General features: G+C 66.0%; 1 protein-coding gene across 6 annotated transcripts in view; it reads left to right on the forward strand.

Moving 5' to 3' along the window:
• Positions 1–18,591, forward strand: part of SBNO2 (strawberry notch homolog 2) — a 42,098-nt gene extending 23,507 nt beyond the window's left edge. For 5 of the 6 annotated variants that reach the window (XM_057540728.1, XM_057540729.1, XM_057540730.1 and 2 more), the window contains 28 exons: positions 4,376–4,537; positions 5,708–5,791; positions 6,083–6,179; positions 6,511–6,665; positions 6,773–6,906; positions 6,987–7,077; positions 7,184–7,327; positions 8,906–9,023; positions 9,303–9,408; positions 9,828–9,981; positions 10,711–10,887; positions 11,374–11,471; positions 12,265–12,347; positions 13,256–13,447; positions 13,682–13,851; positions 14,400–14,531; positions 14,995–15,130; positions 15,205–15,317; positions 15,438–15,509; positions 15,621–15,729; positions 15,835–15,909; positions 15,997–16,143; positions 16,221–16,315; positions 16,388–16,480; positions 16,638–16,769; positions 16,986–17,062; positions 17,161–17,351; positions 17,441–18,591. In XM_057540728.1, the coding sequence (XP_057396711.1) occupies positions 4,376–4,537; positions 5,708–5,791; positions 6,083–6,179; positions 6,511–6,665; positions 6,773–6,906; positions 6,987–7,077; positions 7,184–7,327; positions 8,906–9,023; positions 9,303–9,408; positions 9,828–9,981; positions 10,711–10,887; positions 11,374–11,471; positions 12,265–12,347; positions 13,256–13,447; positions 13,682–13,851; positions 14,400–14,531; positions 14,995–15,130; positions 15,205–15,317; positions 15,438–15,509; positions 15,621–15,729; positions 15,835–15,909; positions 15,997–16,143; positions 16,221–16,315; positions 16,388–16,480; positions 16,638–16,769; positions 16,986–17,062; positions 17,161–17,351; positions 17,441–17,919 (3,816 nt within the window). In that variant the 3' untranslated portion in view covers positions 17,920–18,591. The remainder of the gene's footprint in view (positions 1–4,375; positions 4,538–5,707; positions 5,792–6,082; positions 6,180–6,510; positions 6,666–6,772; positions 6,907–6,986; positions 7,078–7,183; positions 7,328–8,905; positions 9,024–9,302; positions 9,409–9,827; positions 9,982–10,710; positions 10,888–11,373; positions 11,472–12,264; positions 12,348–13,255; positions 13,448–13,681; positions 13,852–14,399; positions 14,532–14,994; positions 15,131–15,204; positions 15,318–15,437; positions 15,510–15,620; positions 15,730–15,834; positions 15,910–15,996; positions 16,144–16,220; positions 16,316–16,387; positions 16,481–16,637; positions 16,770–16,985; positions 17,063–17,160; positions 17,352–17,440) is intronic. The other variant, XM_057540731.1, reaches the window with a different exon arrangement.

The following is an 18,591-nucleotide window of genomic DNA, read 5'->3' on the forward strand; positions in this document are numbered from 1 at the left end:
GGCTTTTTTTTGGCAGCGAGGGTGACCCTGCTGGAGTTTTCTGAGCAGAGCCACGTGGACTGTGGGGACAGCCAGGGAGGGCAGGGGGCTGCAGGGGGCTGGAGCCGTCCCACCTGGAGTCTTGTGGGCGCTCCGTGTCCTGGGATGGTGGCAGTGGCTCTGTGGGCCGGGGCGGGGCATGGTTTGAGATGGGCTCTGATTGGGCAGGTAGGATCGGTCCCCGTCCCTCCGTCTCTCTGTCTCTCTGTCTCTCTGTCCCTCTGTCTCTCCGTCCCTCCTCAGGGCCCCTGCCCAGGGCCAGTGAGAGGACCTGTGTCCAAAGACTGTTTCTGGGGTCGCTTTCCTGGCTGGGAGGGGGTGCTGAGCAGACCCAGAGCCAGGTCCAGTCTGGGGGCCATCCTGTCCCAGCCTGCTGGGCGGTGGCAGAGATGAGGTGGGGGGGTCACTGCGTGGGCAGCTCCTCACTGGTCCAGGGTCCCCGACATGATGAGAGACAGTAAGCACAGTGGGCGACCCTGTGCCCTCCTGGCCCCTCAGAACTGTCGGGGTAACCAGCCAGCTCCCCCGCACTGGGGCCTGCAGTGGGAAGAGCAGGGCGGGGGCCTGGGATCCCGGAGGAGTTCCAGGTGGGGACGCAGGTCGGGAGGTGAGCCCAGGGAGGGGTGGACACAGGCTGCCGGGTTGGGGGCTCTGGTGAGGGCCTGGGAGCTACAGCCCTGCCCTGACCGGGCCCTGGGGACCCAAGGAAGGTGATTCTGGGTTTGGGTCATCTTGGAGGTCTCCTGTGGCTGCTGGGAGTCAGGTCCCAACACTGGCAGGCAGCCCACGGGGGCGGTCCACTCTCACTCCCATCCAGCCACCCGCCCTCCACGGTGGGGAGGGGGAGGGACCTCGGGAGCCCCACCTCCACCCCCTGGGGACCCAAGTGAGGCCCACCTCCCTTTGCCCCCAAGGATCCAGGGGCCCCCAGATGATGCTGGCTGCCCATCAGGGCATCTGGTGGAGACGGTGTCCACAGACTGGGGAGAGAGCACCCACTTTCTTAATAAATTATATTTTTTAGAGCAGTTTTAGATTTATAGAGAGGCTGTGAATCAGTTCAGAGGGTCCCCGTGTGCCCACGACCAGCCCCTCGGCGCCGCCCACGTCCCAGCTGATGGGCCCGTGTTCATACGTCGTCCTCAGCCAGAGTCCACGCTTCCCCACATCGCCTCTGCCCCAGGACCACTGTGGCACCAGGGTCCCCAGGCCGTGCCGGTGTCGCCCGCTCTGCTGGGGTGGGCTGGGGCCCTGGGCAGTCGTGGGGAGCCCGGGCTGGGACTCCTGCAGGACGTCCCCAGTCTGGGTTTGTCCGGTGTTTTCTCGTGGTCTCACTGGGGCCATGGGTTCCCCGGGGGAGACCTCGGAGGGGAGGTGCCCTTCCCAGCCATCACCCCAAGGGTCCCTGCTGCCGACCTTGACCTGGCCTCCTGGCTCCTCCACGGGGGGCTTCTTCACCTGCGCGCTGTCCTCCTGGGAAGGGTCTCCGTGCTCAGCCCTCACACAGGGTGGCCCCCGAGCGCCCCTTTCAGCGCCTGCCTCTGCCATCTTCGGGGCTGGCCCCCGAGGTCCCGCCCGGCTCCCTGCCCACTGCCCAGTGACTGTTTCACCTTTGGGAAGCAGGCCCACCTCTCAGGGCTCCAGGGCCCGGGGTCATCGTCACCCTGACCAGGCTCGGCAGCGCTCGCTGGGAGGGCCACGCTGGTCCCAGAGGGGTTTTAGCAAAGACAGCTGTCCCCGCCTGTACCCGGACCCCACCCCAGCCAGCCTTCGGAGTCTCTGGGGGTCACTACCCCATGTCACTTCATGGGGCCCGGGCGGCCAGCTTCTGCAGCGCCCCCTTCCCTGGCGTCGTCCACCAGGCTCGGGATGTACCACCGCTGACCCCAGCTGACCGGGGGTGGGGTAGGGAGCAGGCCTCGGGGTCAGCAGAGCCAGGCCCACTGCCGCCGCCTCAGTGTCCCCCGAGACGGACGCTCTGGCCTGTTGAGTCGCCAGGCTCTCGCATGGGGGTGCAGGGTGCCCCAAGGAGCATCATGGAGCACCTGTTCCCTGCTCTGGGGTTGGCATTCCCCTCTGCTTCTTCCCAGGCCGCTGCCCGGGCCTGAGCCGGTCCTGCTAGACACCGTCTGCCACGCCCCCATCTCCTCGCCTGGACTTGCCCAGGTCGCCAGGTCCTGCGGCCGCAGGCGGTGGGGGGAGGTTGGGGTCTGTCCCCCTTCCGTGGGACCAGACTGCGCGTGGCCAGGGGGCAGGGGCCAGGAGGGGCCTGGTGGGCAGAGCGCCCTCCTTACAAACCGCCGGAGCCAGGGCACCCTGGGCAGTGGGAGGCGTCCACAGGGGGCCCCCAGCCTTATACCAGCTGAGCGGGCCCCACCCCTTCCTGCCAGGCCCGCTGTCCTTTTCACACAGTGGTCTCAAGCCTGCTTGTTGGGGGTTGTGCACGCACCAGCATCTGAGCACGGGGTCCTGGGGAAGCTGGACAGTGTTGCCTGGAGGTCCCGCACCCCAGGGCATGGGGGGCTGATTCCCATGCAGATCAGTAGGAGGGGAGCCCCAGAAACATGGCCCTTGAGGGGCCGTGGGGCAGGACTGGGCACTGGCTGAGATCAGGGGCCCGTTCTCGGTGACCTGGGACTGCAGAGACCTGCCCTCCACCCCCAGAAGCCAGCTCAGCTGTGGCCTCCAGGCCTGAGCTGGGCACATCGGGTGGACCCTAGGCCCAGGCCCACCCTTCCTCCCCAGAGTCCACTGATCTGAGTCCCCGGGGCCCGAGACCCCCACCGGTCAGCCCTGCCCACCCTCCTGGCCTTCTCTCACTGGTTAATGGGACACCACACCCTCTGTCCCAGCCCGCCTGGCCGCGGCCTTCCAACAGCCCTGATGGGCTGAGATGTGTGAACAGTACACGGGGCCGGGGGCTCCCAGGGGGCCGCTCTCCCTCCTCCTTGGCCCCTGCCCTGCTCGGGAAATGCTCCCCCGATGGGTCCGCTGTGAGGCAGGTGGGGGTGGGGGGGTCCCTCCCTGGGGGGGGTCGGCTGAGGGCTGCCCCGCATCTGAGCCTGGAGGGGCTAAGGGAGGCGGGGGGCCTGCACCTTCCCCAGCTCTGGGCACGGGGGGCTGTGCTGCACTGCCCTCCCCAGGTGGCAGGCGGCATGGGCACCGTGACCCAGCAGGGGACCCCGGTCCAGAAGCTCCAAGGGGCTGGCTCTGTATGTCCCCACGTCCAGCACAGGCCAGGCACACTCAGGAGCTCCACGCCTGCGACCAGGGCTGGGAGGGAGGGAGGCCGGTACGGGAACCCCCGGCGCTGCACCCGATTCCCTTTGTTTATTTATTTTTATTTATTTATTTCGGCTGCGTCGGGTCTTAGTTGCGGCACGCGGGGTCTTCGTTGCGGCACACGGGGTCTTCGTTGCGGCACGCAGGCTTCTCTCTAGTTGTGATGTGCTGGTTTTCTCTCTCTAGTTGTGGCGTGCAGGCTCCAGGGCGCGTGGGCTCTGTAGTTTGCGGCACGCAGCCTCTCTAGTTAAGGCGCACAAGCTCAGTAGTTGTGGCGTGCGGGCTTAGTTGTCCCGCGCAGCATGTGGGATCTCAGTTCCCCACCCAGGGATCGAATCCCCATCCCCTGCATTGGAAGGTGGATTTTTTACCGCTGGACCACCAGGGAAGTCCCCCAATTCCCTTTAAATTTAGGTTTAGAAACTGTAACCTCCACAGCAGCAGATGTCTCCTGAAGCTGTGGCGGTCCGTGCGTCCTGGCACCCCTACACCGGTGTCACCTCCTCCATGGCGATGGGCCAGGGCAGGCACGGAGTGTCCGTCACCTTCTCCCGGTGTCCCCTGAGTAGAGTCCAGCGCAGAGCCTGTGGGGTCTGGTTTCTCTCACATCCACTTGCCTTTTTTTTTTTTCAAACAGCTTTATTGATATGATTCACATATTGTAAAACTGACCCATTTGAAGTGCATAATTCAGTGTTTCCAGTGCATTCGCAGAGTCGGGCAACCATCACCTCTGTTTAGTTCCAGAACATTCTCATGGCCCCAAAAAGAAGCCCTGTCCCCATCAGCAGTCACCCCACGCCCTCCCCAGTCCCTGACAACCAGGAAGCCCCTCTCTGTCCCTTTGGATTTGCCTGTTCTGGACGTTTCCCATGAATGGAATCACACACCTTGTGTGTGTGTCCTTCTGCGTCTGGCTTCTCTCACTGGGCGTCGTGTCCTCAGGGTCCGTGCACGTGGTAGCGAGCGTCAGTGCGTCACCCCTTTCTGTGGCTGAGCAGCGTCCACCGCGTGGCTGGGCCTCACAGCTGCCCTCACCCGGCCTGTCTTGCAGGACTCCTCGTACCTCGATGACCTCTCTAATGCCTCCATCTTCTCCTCGTCCGTGGACTCCCTCTCGGACATCGCAGACACACCTGACTTCCTGCCTGCCGACAGCCTCAGCCAGGTGCCCACCATCTGGGACGTGAGCACTGGCCCCTCCGCCCACGACAAGGTCGGTGTGCCCCATCCTCGGCCGAACAGACATGGAGGAGGGTGTCGCTCGAGGGTGCTCATGTCTCCCATGTAGGCCAGAGGATGCAGGGGCTCCCCGGGGGGAAGAGGGGCTCCGGCGAGCCCGGCATACACTAGTGGACACCGGTGGGCATACGCCTAGCTGCCCTGACGGGTTCAGCGCCCATGAAACCCCCGGGCCCTCGGGAAGGGTCTGGGCCCAGTCTGGGGCTGGCAGGGGGATATGAAGTGCCCAGAGTAGGTGCGGCAGGCGACCCAGGCCCGTCCTCGCCTCGCCAGGGCCCTCCTACCAGCTCCCAGCCTCCCGGGGAACCTGAGGTCCAGGCGGGCAGCTGAAACGCCACGCCCACTGCTGCTGCGGCCAGCCCTGCCTGCGGGAACCTGAGTCAGCCTTCCAGGAACCTGCGTCTGCGGCTGTTTGTTTTCATTAATTCAAAAAAAAAAAGGGAGAGGGAATTGAGAGTAGGTTTCAGACCTCCCTGTACCTCACTTCCATTTTATTTTCGTTTCAAAAAAACTTTGTTTTTTTTCCTTCCAGTTTTATTGAGATGTGATTGACATACAGCAGTAAGTTTAAAGTGTACATACAGAATGATGATTTGACTTGCATACATCATGAAATGATGACGACAATAAGTTGGTGAACATCCATAGTCTCATGTAGATACAAAATTAAAGAAATAGAGGGAATTCCCTGGCGGTCCAGTGGTTAGGACTCGGCACTTTCACTGCTGAGGGCGTGAATTCAGTCCCTGGTCAGGGAACTAAGATCCCACAAGCCACACAGTGTGCCCAAAAAAAAAGAAAAGAAAATTAAAGAAGTAAAAACCATATTTTTTTCCTTGTGCCGAGAACCCCTAGGGTTTACTTTCTTAAGAACTTTCATATATAACGTACAGCAGTGCAAATTCTATTTATCATGTTGTACGTTGCATTCCTAGTACCTATTTGTCTAGTACCTTATGTATCCCTAGTACTTGTGTATCTACCAGATCTAGGTGGGCGGGCAGCAGGAAGGAGGCCGGTGGCCAGCTGAGGGACTTGAGGACCGCAAGGCGAGCCCCCCTGGAGGCCGGGGGCCCATAGAGGCACTTCCTCCTCACCTGTGGCCTGCAGGCTCATGCCTACTCTCCCCGCCTCTCCCCTCCAGCTGTTCCTGCCCAGCGGGCCGTTTACAGGCCTTGAGGACCCTGTGTCCTCTCTCTCCAGCACCCCACTTCTCGTCAGCTACCAGGTGAGCCAGGCCCCTCCCCTACCCCTTCCCAAGCCTCCTGGGGACCAGGGAGGGCCACTCACTCAGGCACCTGCTGTGTGCGGGCCCTGGGCCGGCTTAGAGGTGTGGTCTGCCCGTTATACAGATGGGGAAACTGAGGCCCCAGGGAGGCACCGTGCTAGGAGGGGGGACCTCTCCCTATCACTCCGAGCCACTGGGCTGGCTGGTGGGCCAGGCTCCTGCCCCTGGCGGGGAGGCTGGCGTGGCGCAGCGGACAGTACCGTCCCCAGCGTGACAGCACCGTGCCCTCAGTCTCAGAGTCAGCCCGAGGAGGACGATGACGCCGAGGAGGATGAGGCGGAGGAGCTGGGCCACGCAGAGACCTACGCCGACTACGTGCCGTCCAAGTGTGAGTGTCCTGTGGGAGAAGACCCCCAGCAGCGGCCACCGGGCTGCACAGCCTCATGGGGCCTGCGTCCTCCGGCCAGGGGCGCCCACCTCCGGGGTCCCTGATGGTCCCAGGGTCCCTTAAACCGCCAAGGCAGGTGTGGGAGCTGTGGGAGGGCTCCGGAGGGGCGGTTCTGTAATCGGGGTTGTGCTGCTCACTCGGCACAAAACCGGAGATAGGCGGAGGGGGCAGTGGAGAGGTCAGCCGCCTTCCCGCTCTGCACCTATGGGCCACGCCCCGACCCTGTCCAGACCGCACCCCGACCTGCCCCCCCCTCACCACGCCCCTCTAGCCAAGCTTGGGAAGCAGCACCCGGACCGCGTGGTGGAGACCAGCACGCTGTCCAGCGTTCCGCCGCCAGACATCACCTACACCCTCGCCCTGGCCTCCTCCGACAGCGGGGCCCTTTCCGCCCTGCAGCTAGAGGCCATCACCTACGCCTGCCAGGTGATCCCGGGGTCTCCCAGCAGGTCTGCGTCCGGTGTGGGGGTGGTCTTAGTGCCCACCCTGACCCTGCCGCACGCTGACCCCCGTCTCCTCCCCCACCCTCGCAGCAACACGAGGTCCTCCTCCCCGGTGGGCAGCGCGCGGGCTTCCTTATCGGCGATGGCGCGGGTGTGGGCAAGGGCCGCACGGTGGCCGGCATCATCCTGGAGAACTACCTGCGGGGCAGAAAGAAGGCCTTGTGGTGAGCTGTCCCTCCCTGGGCGCAGGGCGGGCCGGCAGGTGGGCAGGGGGTTCCTGAAGCCTGCTGGCCCGCACCCCCAGGTTCAGCGTCTCCAACGATCTCAAGTATGACGCGGAGCGCGACCTGCGGGACATCGCCGCCCCTGGCATCGCGGTGCACGCACTGAGCAAGGTGGGTGGCCCGCAGCCCCTCGCCTGGTAGGGGTGGGGGTCCTGGAGCGTGGGAGCACGGGCGTGGCTATGCCCCGGCGCGCACCAATGCCCGGCCCTCTCCCCAGATCAAGTACGGCGACAACACTACCTCAGAGGGCGTCCTCTTCGCCACCTACTCCGCCCTGATCGGGGAGAGCCAGGCAGGCGGGCAGCACCGCACGCGCATCCGGCAGATCCTGGAGTGGTGCGGCGAGGCCTTCAACGGCGTGGTATCCTGGCCGCGACGAGGGGGCGGGGCCGAGCGCAGGGGGCCGGGAGGCCTTGGTCCTGGCCGGCGCTGGAGGGGGCGGAAGCGCGGGAGGAATTCCCGGCAGGGAGGGCCTGGTGGCTCAGGCTCGCCCTCAGGGACCGCTGTTACCCGCCCCTGGCCGTCTGGCTCGGCCTCCTGGCTCCAGCCGGCCGGACCCGTAACCACAGGGTTGGGGTGGTATTTGCTGCGACACCGCGGGCGGCGGGGCCGGAGGTCTCGGGGCGCAGAGCACTTCCGCCCCCGTCCTTGTCCGGCCCCCAAGCTGGTCCCACCCAGGCTCCGTGGGGGCGGGGCGGGAGGCAGGCCAGGAGAGCCAGAGCACAGCTAGGCCAGAGGCCCCGCTGCTCTAGCTCTGCCAGCTGCTGTGGGTCCCAGGCCCTTCCTGACTAGGCCGAAGCCGCAGGCGTCTCCCTCCTTTGCTCTTCAGCCTGAGATTACTTTCTTTTTGCTCCCACCAAACTGTAGGAAACAAAGCATAGGAAAGTCCACCAGGGACTGCCCTGGTGGTCCAATGGTTAGGACTCCCCGCTTCCGATGCAGGAGGCACGGGTTTGATACCTGGTCGGGGAACTGAGATTCCGCAAGCTGCCTGGTGTGGCCAAAAAAGAAAAAAAGGAAAGTCCATCAAGCTGTAGGAAAAAGAAGTATAGAAGACTATAAGCTAGAGTCTGATGCTTGTCTGGTGTTAACGTTTTCTTGTTTCACGCATTCTTCTTACCAGTAACAGCCTTCAGGCCAACCCCCCTCGGCCTTCTCCCCAGCTTCTCCCCACCTCCACACACACACACACACACACACACACACACACACGCGCGCGCGCGCACGCGCAGTGAGATGCCACAGCTTCCCCTGGGGATTTCTGCAGGGGCCCTTAGAGGACCCTCAGGCTCTATCTCCCTGGGATTCACCCTTGTCCCCAGAAGTGGGGTGACTGCACTTTCCCGAAGCTCCCCTCGCTCCCTCCGATGAGACAAGGCCTGTGGGCCCTCTGTTCACGAGGCATAGTCTGTTCAGAGCTCCCATGAGCCAGAAGAATCAGCAGGGTTACTGATGCTTCTGGGCGCCCGGTGTCAGGTGACACCTCAGCTCAGCAACAGCAGCATAAAAAAATAGCAATGTTAACCTCACACCTTGGGGGCTGCCTGACGGCATCAGGCTAACCTCACTCGTGTTTCCACTAATCCTCCATCGAGCCCCTATACACACGTGTGGACCGTGCACGTGCGTTTGGCACTCACACCTTGTCTTTCAGGTAGGTTCGTGACAGACATACTTGTCTGTAACTTGCTCTTTTTCCCCTGAAAACATTAATTACTTTCTGTGTCTTCCAATTCCTGTCCGCGTTGTTCGGGGCCTAGAGGCTGTTTCCCTCTGGCCTTGGTGGCCTCACACACCCCAAGGACCCTACCCCATGGCCAGATCCCCCCAGGCACCTTCCGGAGTTCCCCCCAACCAGGAAGGGACCACTTAGGGCGTCGTGGTGGGTCTGTGGGGCGGCCCGCCTTCCAGAACAGTCCTTAACCCACGCCCACCCCAGATTGTGTTTGACGAGTGCCACAAAGCCAAGAACGCCAGCTCCACCAAGATGGGCAAGGCCGTGCTGGACCTGCAGAACAAGCTGCCCCTGGCCAGGGTGGTCTACGCCAGCGCCACAGGTGAGGGCCTGGTCATCGATGAGCGAGCGATGCCTGCCCTGGCGCAGCTGTGTATGGGAGGGAGTCGGGGCAGCGTCCAGTTTGCAGCCCAGCTCCTGCCAGGCCCTGTTCTCAGACACCAACCCCCGCCAGGGGCCTCCCCTCTGCCAGCTGGCTGTGGGCACTTTCCCAAGAGGCTCAGGTCCCCATTCCTGGCCCTCGTGCCATTTCTGGGGCCACACCTGAGGCCCCCGACCTTCCCAGGTCAGAGGAGCTGACGGTGGCTCCCCCCTCCCCCAGGTGCCTCTGAGCCCCGGAACATGATCTACATGAGCCGCCTGGGTATCTGGGGCGAGGGCACGCCCTTCCGGACCTTCGAGGAGTTTCTGCATGCCATCGAGAAGAGGTGTGCTCTTTACCCCCACGCCCGTCCCCCACGTGATGGGAGCGGGGGCCAGGTGTCACCCTCACCCCTGCCCATGCTCCTCTGGCAGCCAGAGAGATCTTAAAATGCAAATCCCATCCTCTCTCTGCCTAGTACTTCCCATCGGTCTCGGGGGGAAAGGGCCCCCTCCCCAGTTTTCCTGCTCCTGTGCAGGCCCCTCCTTGGTCCAGGCAGACCACCTTCTGTCTGTTTCCAAGGCCCACCAGGCCGTTGGTGGCCACAGGGCCTTTGCAAGTGCTCTCTGCTCCATGTACCTGGCCCTTCTTCACTCTCCAGGGCTCAGTGCTGGGTGACAGCCCCTCCCCGGGTGGCTCTGTCCCTGGGTGGAACCTAGCATGTGGTCCCAGGCCATTGCCCAGGCAGCCTGTGTTCACCCGCAGGGGTGTGGGCGCCATGGAGATCGTGGCCATGGACATGAAGGTCAGTGGCATGTACATCGCACGCCAGCTCAGCTTCTCCGGCGTCACCTTCCGCATCGAGGAGATCCCGCTGGCCCCGGCCTTCGAGCACATCTACAACCGGGCGGCCCTGCTGGTGAGCCTCTGACTGAGTGGACAGCCTGCGTGTCCCCTTGGAGTTACGCCCCCGTCACCTTCGGCATCTGCCCTTAAGGACACCACGGGGATTAGTCAGACTGTGGACGGGAGGGCGCAGCTGGCCCACCCGCCTCGGTCTTTGGCAGGAGCCCAGCATCTTGATCCTGTTCAAGTTGGGGATTGTGTACGGACTGTACGACCGCGTCCCCGCCTCCCCTCCCCACGATTCCGTGAGCACGTTGCCCCCAGGACAGGACCCAGAGCTGGTGGCCGTTTTCAGTCTGTCTCCGTGGGGCCGTCCTGGGCGCTGCGGGCTGGGCAGCACCTCCCTGGACCCACCTGCTCGCTGCCTGGATCCCCCCAGTGTGACAGCCACAGATGCCCCAGACATGGTCCGGTGTCCCCTGGGGGCAGGACCGCCCCGGCGAGACCCCTGGTCTGAAGTGTGGGGAGTCGGAGGCCGCTGGCAGGGAGGGAGGGAGGGTGTCCCCGCCGCCTCGGGAGGCGGTGTCTACTTGCCCCTGGGCTGCACGAGCGCCATTCCGCCACGGCGTCGCCAGCATCACACTTGTTGTTTCCTGACATTTCCGACCGTCCAGCTATCGCCAGGGCCTCCTTGTTGCTCTACTTACACCCCCCTTCCCTGGCCCGCATTTCCACGGGGCGAGGGCAGCCGGGGTCCCGGCAGAGGCGGTGGTGGTGAGCTGAGCCGGGCGTGTCATTGCAGTGGGCCGAGGCCCTGGGCGTGTTCCAGCAGGCCGCTGACTGGATCGGCCTGGAGTCGCGCAAGTCCCTGTGGGGCCAGTTCTGGTCGGCCCACCAGCGCTTCTTCAAGTACCTATGTGTTGCCGCCAAGGTGCACCGGCTGGTGGAGCTGGCCCGGGAGGAGCTGGCCCGGGACAAGGTGAGGTGGGCTGTGCCGGGCCCCCTGCATCCCTGTGTCAGGGGCGAGTGGGCAGAACCCGGCACGCCGTGTCAGCCTCACGATCGCAGAGGAGCCTGCGCGTGGCTGGGTCGAACCTGCAAGGATGGGGCTGGTGAGGGCGATGCTGAGGCCCGGAAGGTTCTGGTCCCGCCTTGGCCCACGCTCCCCCTGTGCAGGCTGGGCTGGCGAGTCCCCAGGAAGAACAGGGCAGAGGATGGGGGTGGGGGTCCGGGAGCTGAGGCTGGCTGTGGGCTGCCAGGTGGACTTTCCAGGTGGATCTGGGCTTGTCGGGGCCTGGCAGCCCGAGGGACGCGGGTGGGAGGAGGGAGAGACTGAGGCCCGCCCTGGGTTTCGGCTGCCGGGACAGGGCGGGTGTGGGGCCTGAGGCTTCCCTGGTGGCCCCTCTGGGGCCGCACTCCGGGGCTGGTGGTTGGGGCTCTGCTCACCACCCCCCACCCCCCGCAGTGCGTGGTTATCGGGCTGCAGTCCACGGGTGAGGCGCGTACCCGGGAGGTGCTGGGCGAGAAGGAGGGCCAGCTTGATGGCTTCGTGTCCGCTGCCGAGTGAGTGATGCCTGCGGCCCGGGGGGGAGGGTGGGGGCTATGCCGGGGACCCCTCCCTGTGCGACCCACCCTGGGGCCGACCTGTGGCCTGGCTCTGCCTGTGTTCCCAGCCTAGGGAGCGGCCCCGGCCCTCAGTGACCTTAGGCCCAGCTCGCGTCGTAGAGCCAGAAAGGGTAACCGTGGGGACCCCAGGACTCGGAGGGCGCTGGCCGAGGGTCCCAGGGCTTTAGAATGAGGCTTCCCGGCACCCGCACCCACCCCCACCCCCCCACGTGGGAACCGTGCCGTTTCAAGGACTGCACTGATTTTAGGGACTGGCCTTGGTGGTCCCCGAAGCCCCTGGCCTCCCTTCCCACCCTGGGTGAGGGTCCCAGCACGAGGCCCCTTGCCTGGCTTGCCTCATCCTGGGCCCTCCCCCTCAGCCCAGCGTCACCTCCCTTCCTGTGGGACCCCATCCTGGGAGCCACCCCCTCGGCCCTCAGAGGCCGTCAGCGCGTGTGGGCAGAACTGTGGGCCCTTTGATGGCGGGAGCCCCACCCAGCTTCCCACCCACGCTCCGTCCATTGCCCACCACGTGTGGGTGGGAACCCCGCCCCCCCCCGCTCCCCCCGCTCCCCCCGCCCCCATGTCCTTGCAGCTCCTTTCCCCTCCCACCAGCCTTCTCTGAGCCCCTGCACCCAGACCCACCCGTGGGGCCCCCTGGCGCTGGGTGTCCCCACCAGAGCAAACCCACACACGGGACCCAACCCCTCCAGGTCTCCCATTGAAAATAAACTCTGCTTTTCACTTTCAGAGGCGTCTTTCTGTCGCTAATTCAGAAGCACTTTCCTTCAACCAAGAGGAAGCGAGAGAGAGGACCGGGCAGTAAGCGAAAACGTAAGCGCCCGCCGCCCGCCTGGACCTCGGGCGCCTTGTGGCCTCCTCCCTTGCTCCTGCCGCCTCCCTCCGGCCTCCCTCCTTTCTAAGCCTTGATCTGGGTCGGCCCGTCACTCCCGCTGCCCCCTCTGCTGCTGGCTGCACAGCCACGTGGCCTGACCCCTGATGCCCTCCCCAACCCTCCAGGGCAGCTGCTCAGTCAGCTAAAAACCCCAGCGCTGCAGGATGGGGGTGTGGCTAGCGCATCCCCACGGCCTCTAGCCTCACCCCCAGAAGGCGGGGCCTCGCACTCCCCAGGTGAAAGTGAGCCCGAGGCCGAAACCACACTGGTCCGGGGACTAGGGTGGAGCCCTTAAAAGCACCCCGGGACGGGGGCGTGGCCTCATAGCACCTTCTGGCATGCACTGCCCGCTGTTCCTCTAGGCAAAGGCTGAGCATCCACTCCCAGGGGGCAAGTAGGGCTCAGAGAGGCCAAGCAACTTACCTGAGGGTACACGGCCAGCCTCGGGGGGCCCCGTCCTGCCCCTCCCACTTCCTGGGACCGGCCTTCCGGGTGTCCTGGAGGGTAGCCTAGTTACGTAGACTCCTGGACTGCCACCCCATCAGGGCCTGGGCTCATCCTCTGGCCGACCCACCCAGGGCCGCCCTGTTGAGGGTGGGCGTGTGGCCTCCCCAGGGACCACCCGAGGACACACTGCCGTGTCAGGAAGTCTGGCGGGGGTGTTAGAGATGCCCCTTTACGCCGCGCCCCGGCCACCAGCAGAGCCCAGACCTGCCAAAGGTGGACGGAGCAGGGGGCTCCGGCCCTGAGCCCTGACCATCCTGGCACCCGGGCCTGTCCCCGGACCGTGCCGCCAGGACAAAGGCGCGGGGCCAGGTGGAAGTGACTCCTGGCTGCTCCCCTGCAGGGCGGCCGCGGGGCCGCGGGGCCAAGGTGCCCAGGCTGGCGTGTGACGCAGCGGGCGTGATCCGCGTCAGTGACGACAGCAGCACGGAGTCGGATGGCGGCCTGGACAGCGACTTCCACTCCTCCCCCGAGTCCCTGATGGACGACGACGTGGTCATCGTGGACGCCATCGGGCTCCCGGCTGACGACCGCGGTGAGGCCTGTGGCCGCCCCCACACCCTCCCCCCACGTCCCTGCTTCTCAGGCTCCGAGTGTGGGGGTCAGGGCGTGCGGCTAGGCAAGGGCTGGTGGGGCTTAGGGAGAAGGTTCTGGACCCCTGGCTCAGCCCCGCTCCCCAGAGACCCCTGTCATCCTCAAGGGCCAGGGCTGGGAACAGGACCTTGGGCAGGCGGCCTGGCCAGTCCCCCCTGACCCTCTGGCCCCACAGGCCCCTTGTGTCCCCCACCGCGGGACCTGCACGGCCCCGGTGTCCTGGAGCGGGTGGACCGGCTGAAACAGGACCTGCTGGCCAAGGTGCGGACGCTGGGCCGGGAGCTGCCCGTCAACACCCTGGACGAGCTCATTGACCAGCTTGGGGGTCCGGAGTGCGTGGCGGAGGTGAGCTCTGGTGCCCCCTGGTGGCCAGCTCGGCGGTGGCGGGGGGGGGGGTGCGGCTGCTGGGTCCAGCGTCCCGTGTCCTGCTCTACCCCTTCAGCCACTGCCACCCAGCTCCACACCCACCTCCCCCGCACGCCCCCCTGAGCCAGGGCTCCCAGCCCGGGCCTCCGGGGTCTGGGTGTGCTCTCGAGCCCCAAGCCCGACCCCCGACCCCATCCCCCACTCTGTCCCCCCTCCCGTCCTTCCTTCCCCCTGTGTTCCTGTGCTCTTTCCTGGGACGTCCCTCTGGTGCCACCTCAGGTTCATCTTGGCATAGGCGGCTGGGTTGCCATAAAAAAACTTAGGAAGATGCAGTGAACATTCCTGCTTATGGCCCCGTGGGCACCCGAGCCTGGCAAGAGGCCGGGTCCTGGCAGCCCCCTGCCACACACACCCAAGAGCCCCAGGGTCCCAGGTGGGGGGATAGGGAAACTGAGGCCCACGGGGACCAGCCCCTGGGTGACCACAGCGGCTGACAGCCTGTCCCCTCGCCCCCACCACGGCCACAGATGACCGGCAGGAAGGGCCGCGTAGTGTCCAGGTCCGACGGGACAGTGGCCTTCGAATCCCGGGCGGAGCAGGGCCTCTCCATCGACCACGTGAACCTCAGGGAGAAGGAGCGCTTCATGAGCGGAGAGAAGGTGGGGTGCGGGGCTGTGCCTGGAGGGCACCCCTGTGCAGCTGCGCGTGGGCCGGGAGGCACAGGGGTCCCGAGCAGCTGGCTGGAGGACCACCAGCCATGTGTGGGGGTGTGTGCTGTGCTCCTGTGCCTGCGTGGGGCCCTCACAGAGCCCCCCCCGGCCAGCCCCGCCTTCAGCCCGAGTCGCATGTGCCTTGTATCGGTGCCTGGCCCACCGCTTCTCTGGGCTGCCCCATGGGAGCTGATGTCCACAGGCCAGGCAGACACTCCAGGGGTGACCCGGCATGGTCCAGATTCCATTCTAAGCCCTCAGAGACACGTTCACGGACACACACGTCTGAACTTCCTGTGTGGGTCACCCCAAATGCAGCCAGTTGACCCAGGGCACACAGGGTGCGGGGCGAGGAGGAGCAGGCTACCCGCCCTGCCGCCCCGCAGACCTGTCCCCGTCCACGTCCCTCTAGCTCGTGGCCATCATCTCAGAGGCCTCCAGCTCCGGCATCTCCCTCCAAGCTGACCGCCGGGTCCCGAACCAGCGGCGCAGGGTGCACATGACACTGGAGCTGCCCTGGAGCGCCGACCGGGCCATCCAGCAGTTTGGTGAGCCCCGCCCCCACCCCAGGCCACCCCACCCCGGGGCCTGCCTGGTCCCTAAAAGCCCCTTCTGCCTCCAGGCCGGACCCACCGCTCCAACCAGGTCTCCGCGCCTGAGTACATCTTCCTCATCTCGGAGCTGGCCGGGGAGCGCAGGTTTGCGTCCATCGTGGCCAAGCGGCTGGAGAGCCTGGTGAGTCGGGGGGCGGGAGGGGCCGGGGGAGCTGGGCGGGGAGGCTCCCTGGGGAGGGCGGAGGGCGCAGGGAGGAGCAACACGTGGGCAACGTGTGACCGCTTTCCCCATCCTGGGCAGGGGGCTCTGACCCACGGGGACCGCCGAGCCACCGAGTCCCGTGACCTGAGCAAGTACAACTTTGAGAACAAGGTACCCGAGGGGGGGTGGCCCAGGAGAGGAGGGTCCCCGGGGTGCCAGGACCCCGAGACCTGGGGTGCCCCAGCCTCTGACGCGGCCCGCGGCCCTCACCCCTCCCCACAGTACGGCGCCCGGGCACTCAGCTGCGTCCTCACCACCATCCTAAGCCAGACAGAGAGCAAGGTGCCGCTGCCCCAGGGCTACCCTGGAGGGGACGCCGTCTTCTTCCGCGGTGAGCTGGTGGACCCTCCCCACACACCCCAGGGGGACATGGGTGATGAGGGGGAGCCCCTGTGGGGTGGGGCGGGCAGGCGTGCGAGGCTCTCCTTCCCCACAGACATGAAGCAGGGGCTGCTGTCAGTTGGCATCGGCGGGCGCGAGTCCCGGTCTGGCTGCCTGGACGTGGAAAAGGGTGAGTCCCACGCCCCCGGCCCCGCACCTCCCGGGTGGGCGGACAGGGAGGGCTGGCCTGACGCAGCCTGAGGCCCCCTGTCACCAGCAGACTGCTCCATCAGCAAGTTCCTCAACCGCATCCTGGGGCTGGAGGTGCACAAGCAGAACACGCTCTTCCAGTACTTCTCCGACACCTTCGACCACCTCATCGCCGCCGACAAGAAGGAGGGCAAATACGACATGGGCATCCTGGGTGAGCCCCGCTGGGGATGCCCTTCCCCCCGGGCCCGGGCCCCGAGACCGGCCACTGACCCCGCTCGCCCTCCCCAGACCTGGCCCCCGGCATTGACGAGATCTACGAGGAGAGCCAGCAGGTGTTCCTGGCCCCCGGGCACCCGCAGGATGGGCAGGTGATCTTCTACAAGGTGAGTGGCTGCACCCGCCCGCCCCGCCCCCACCCCTCACCCCCACCCCCCCTGACGCCCGCGTGCCCGCAGATCAGCGTGGACCGCGGCCTGAAGTGGGAGGAGGCCTATGCCCGGTCGCTGGAGCTGATGGGCACCCATGACGGCTTCTACCTCTCCTACAAGGTGGGCCCCCCAGCAAGCCCCCAGCGCCCCCCCACGGGCAGGACCCCCGCCGGTGGGCTGGGAGGGGAGGGCGGCGGCCCGCGCGGTCCCGCACACCGTGGGGACCCCTGCCCGGCACATGCGATGCAGCCCCAGCCTCACGCACGCCCCCACCCAGGTCCGCGGCAACAAGCCCAGCTGCCTGCTGGCCCAGCAGAACCGCGGCAAGCTCTTCACCGTGTACAAGCCCAACATCGGGCGGCAGAGCCAGCTGGAGACCTTGGACAGCCTGTGCCGGAGGTTCCACCGGGTAGGCCCCTACGGCCCCACAGTGCGCCCCCACTGTGCCCCTGGCGCGCCCGTCTCTTGCAGACCCCAGGCCGGCCCTCCACCTCCATGCTCCGCTGCCCTGGCCGCCAGGTGCAGGATGAGCGGGCCTGGGGCCTTCGGACCTCCTGTTCTCCGCCTGCGCGCTGGGGAGCGCGGACAGGCCGCGGTCCAGGGGCTCAACCGGCTGTGTCCGCAGGTGACAGCGGAGGAGGCCAGAGAGCACTGGGAGAGCAGCTACACCTTCTCGCTGACGCACTGCAGCCACACCACGTGGTGAGGGCCCAGGGCAGCCTGGGGGGAGTGGGGGGGGGTGTTGGGGGGGCTCGCCCACGCCCGTGCAGCAGTTGGTCTGAGCCATGGTCCCCGCGCAGGAACCGGCACTGCCGGCTGGTGCAGGAGGGCAAGGACTGCGCGCAGGGCCTGAGGCTGCGACACCACTACATGCTGTGCGGGGCCCTGCTGCGCGTGTGGGGCCGTATCGCCGCCGTCATGGCCGACGTCACCAGCAGCAGCTACCTGCAGATCGTGCGCCTCAAGACCAAGGACAAGAAGAAGCAAGTTGGTGAGCGGTGGGCGTGGGCGGGGTGGGGGAGGGGGGCGCCCCGCCCCGCCCCTCGGGCCCTGACCGCCGGCCCCGCCCCCACCCCGCAGGCATCAAGATCCCGGAGGCTTGCGTGCGCCGCGTCCTGCAGGAGCTGCAGCTCATGGACGCCGATGTGAAGCGCAAGCAGGTGCGCGCCCGGGGTCTCCCCGCGCTGCCGCCCGCCCCACGCCCGCTCGCGCTGCCCTGTGGCCCCGGCGAGGTCCTGGACCTCACGTACAGTCCACCGGCCCAGGCCTTCCCGCCGCCCTCGCCCTTCGCCTTCCCGGCCCCGGCCCCCGGCCCCGGCGGCCTGCTGCTGGGTGCCCCCGATGCCCCGGCTGACCCCGCGGCGCTCCTGCACCAGGGTTGCGACATCAACTTCAAGGAGGTGCTGGAGGATATGCTGCGCTCCCTCAACGCCGCGCCGCCCCCTGAGCCCCCCGGCCCGCTGGGCGCCGGCAGGGGGGCACCAGGCGCGCCGGAGGGCAGTGGGGGCCCCGAGCGGCAGAGCGTCATCCAGTTCAGCCCCCCCTTCCCCAACTCCTAGGCCCCGAGGCATCCTTCCCGCACGAAACTTATTTATCTATAATAGGCGCCCTGTCTACACCGGGGAAGCGGGTGGTGAGCGGACTACTTACTGAGAGGAGCAGGCGGGGCCAGGGGCCCTTCGTCCGGCCTCCCGAGGCCTCCACTGCAGTGCCTTCCCGCTGGTGCCTGGGCAGACCCTCGAGACGCTGCCGGCCCTGGGGGGGCCCTCCGAGCCCTGCCTAGTGGGCAGTGGCTATGCGCAGGCCCCACTCAGGACACTTAGGGGCCAGGCAGGGCCTGGGGGTGGGGGGCCTCCTCTGTGCCTCTGTCCTCTGCTGCCCCCCTCCAGGCCGGGGTTGGGGCTCCCACCCCACCCACCTTACCAGGCCGGGTCAGGCCTGGATCCCTGAAATCCACAAAACTGGGTGGCCCCAAGAGCTGGAAACTCAGGAAACCCCAGGTGCTCAGGGCCCCACCGCCTCTGGGGGGCTCCGTGGGGCAGATCTTCTATTAATATATGCAACCCCCTCCCTGCTCTCTGTGCCCTAAATTATTGCCCAGCCACCTCTCCCAGGGCCTGGAATCTCCTGCGGAGCTGGTGGGTGGCCCCCTGGTTTCTATGTGTATTTATAATGAATTCAAGTGTATATATGTAAAGAGATCTTTTTTAAATATATGTGCCTTTTCACTA

Source organism: Balaenoptera acutorostrata, chromosome 2 (assembly GCF_949987535.1).
Source record: "Balaenoptera acutorostrata chromosome 2, mBalAcu1.1, whole genome shotgun sequence".
Taxonomy (NCBI): domain Eukaryota; kingdom Metazoa; phylum Chordata; class Mammalia; order Artiodactyla; family Balaenopteridae; genus Balaenoptera; species Balaenoptera acutorostrata.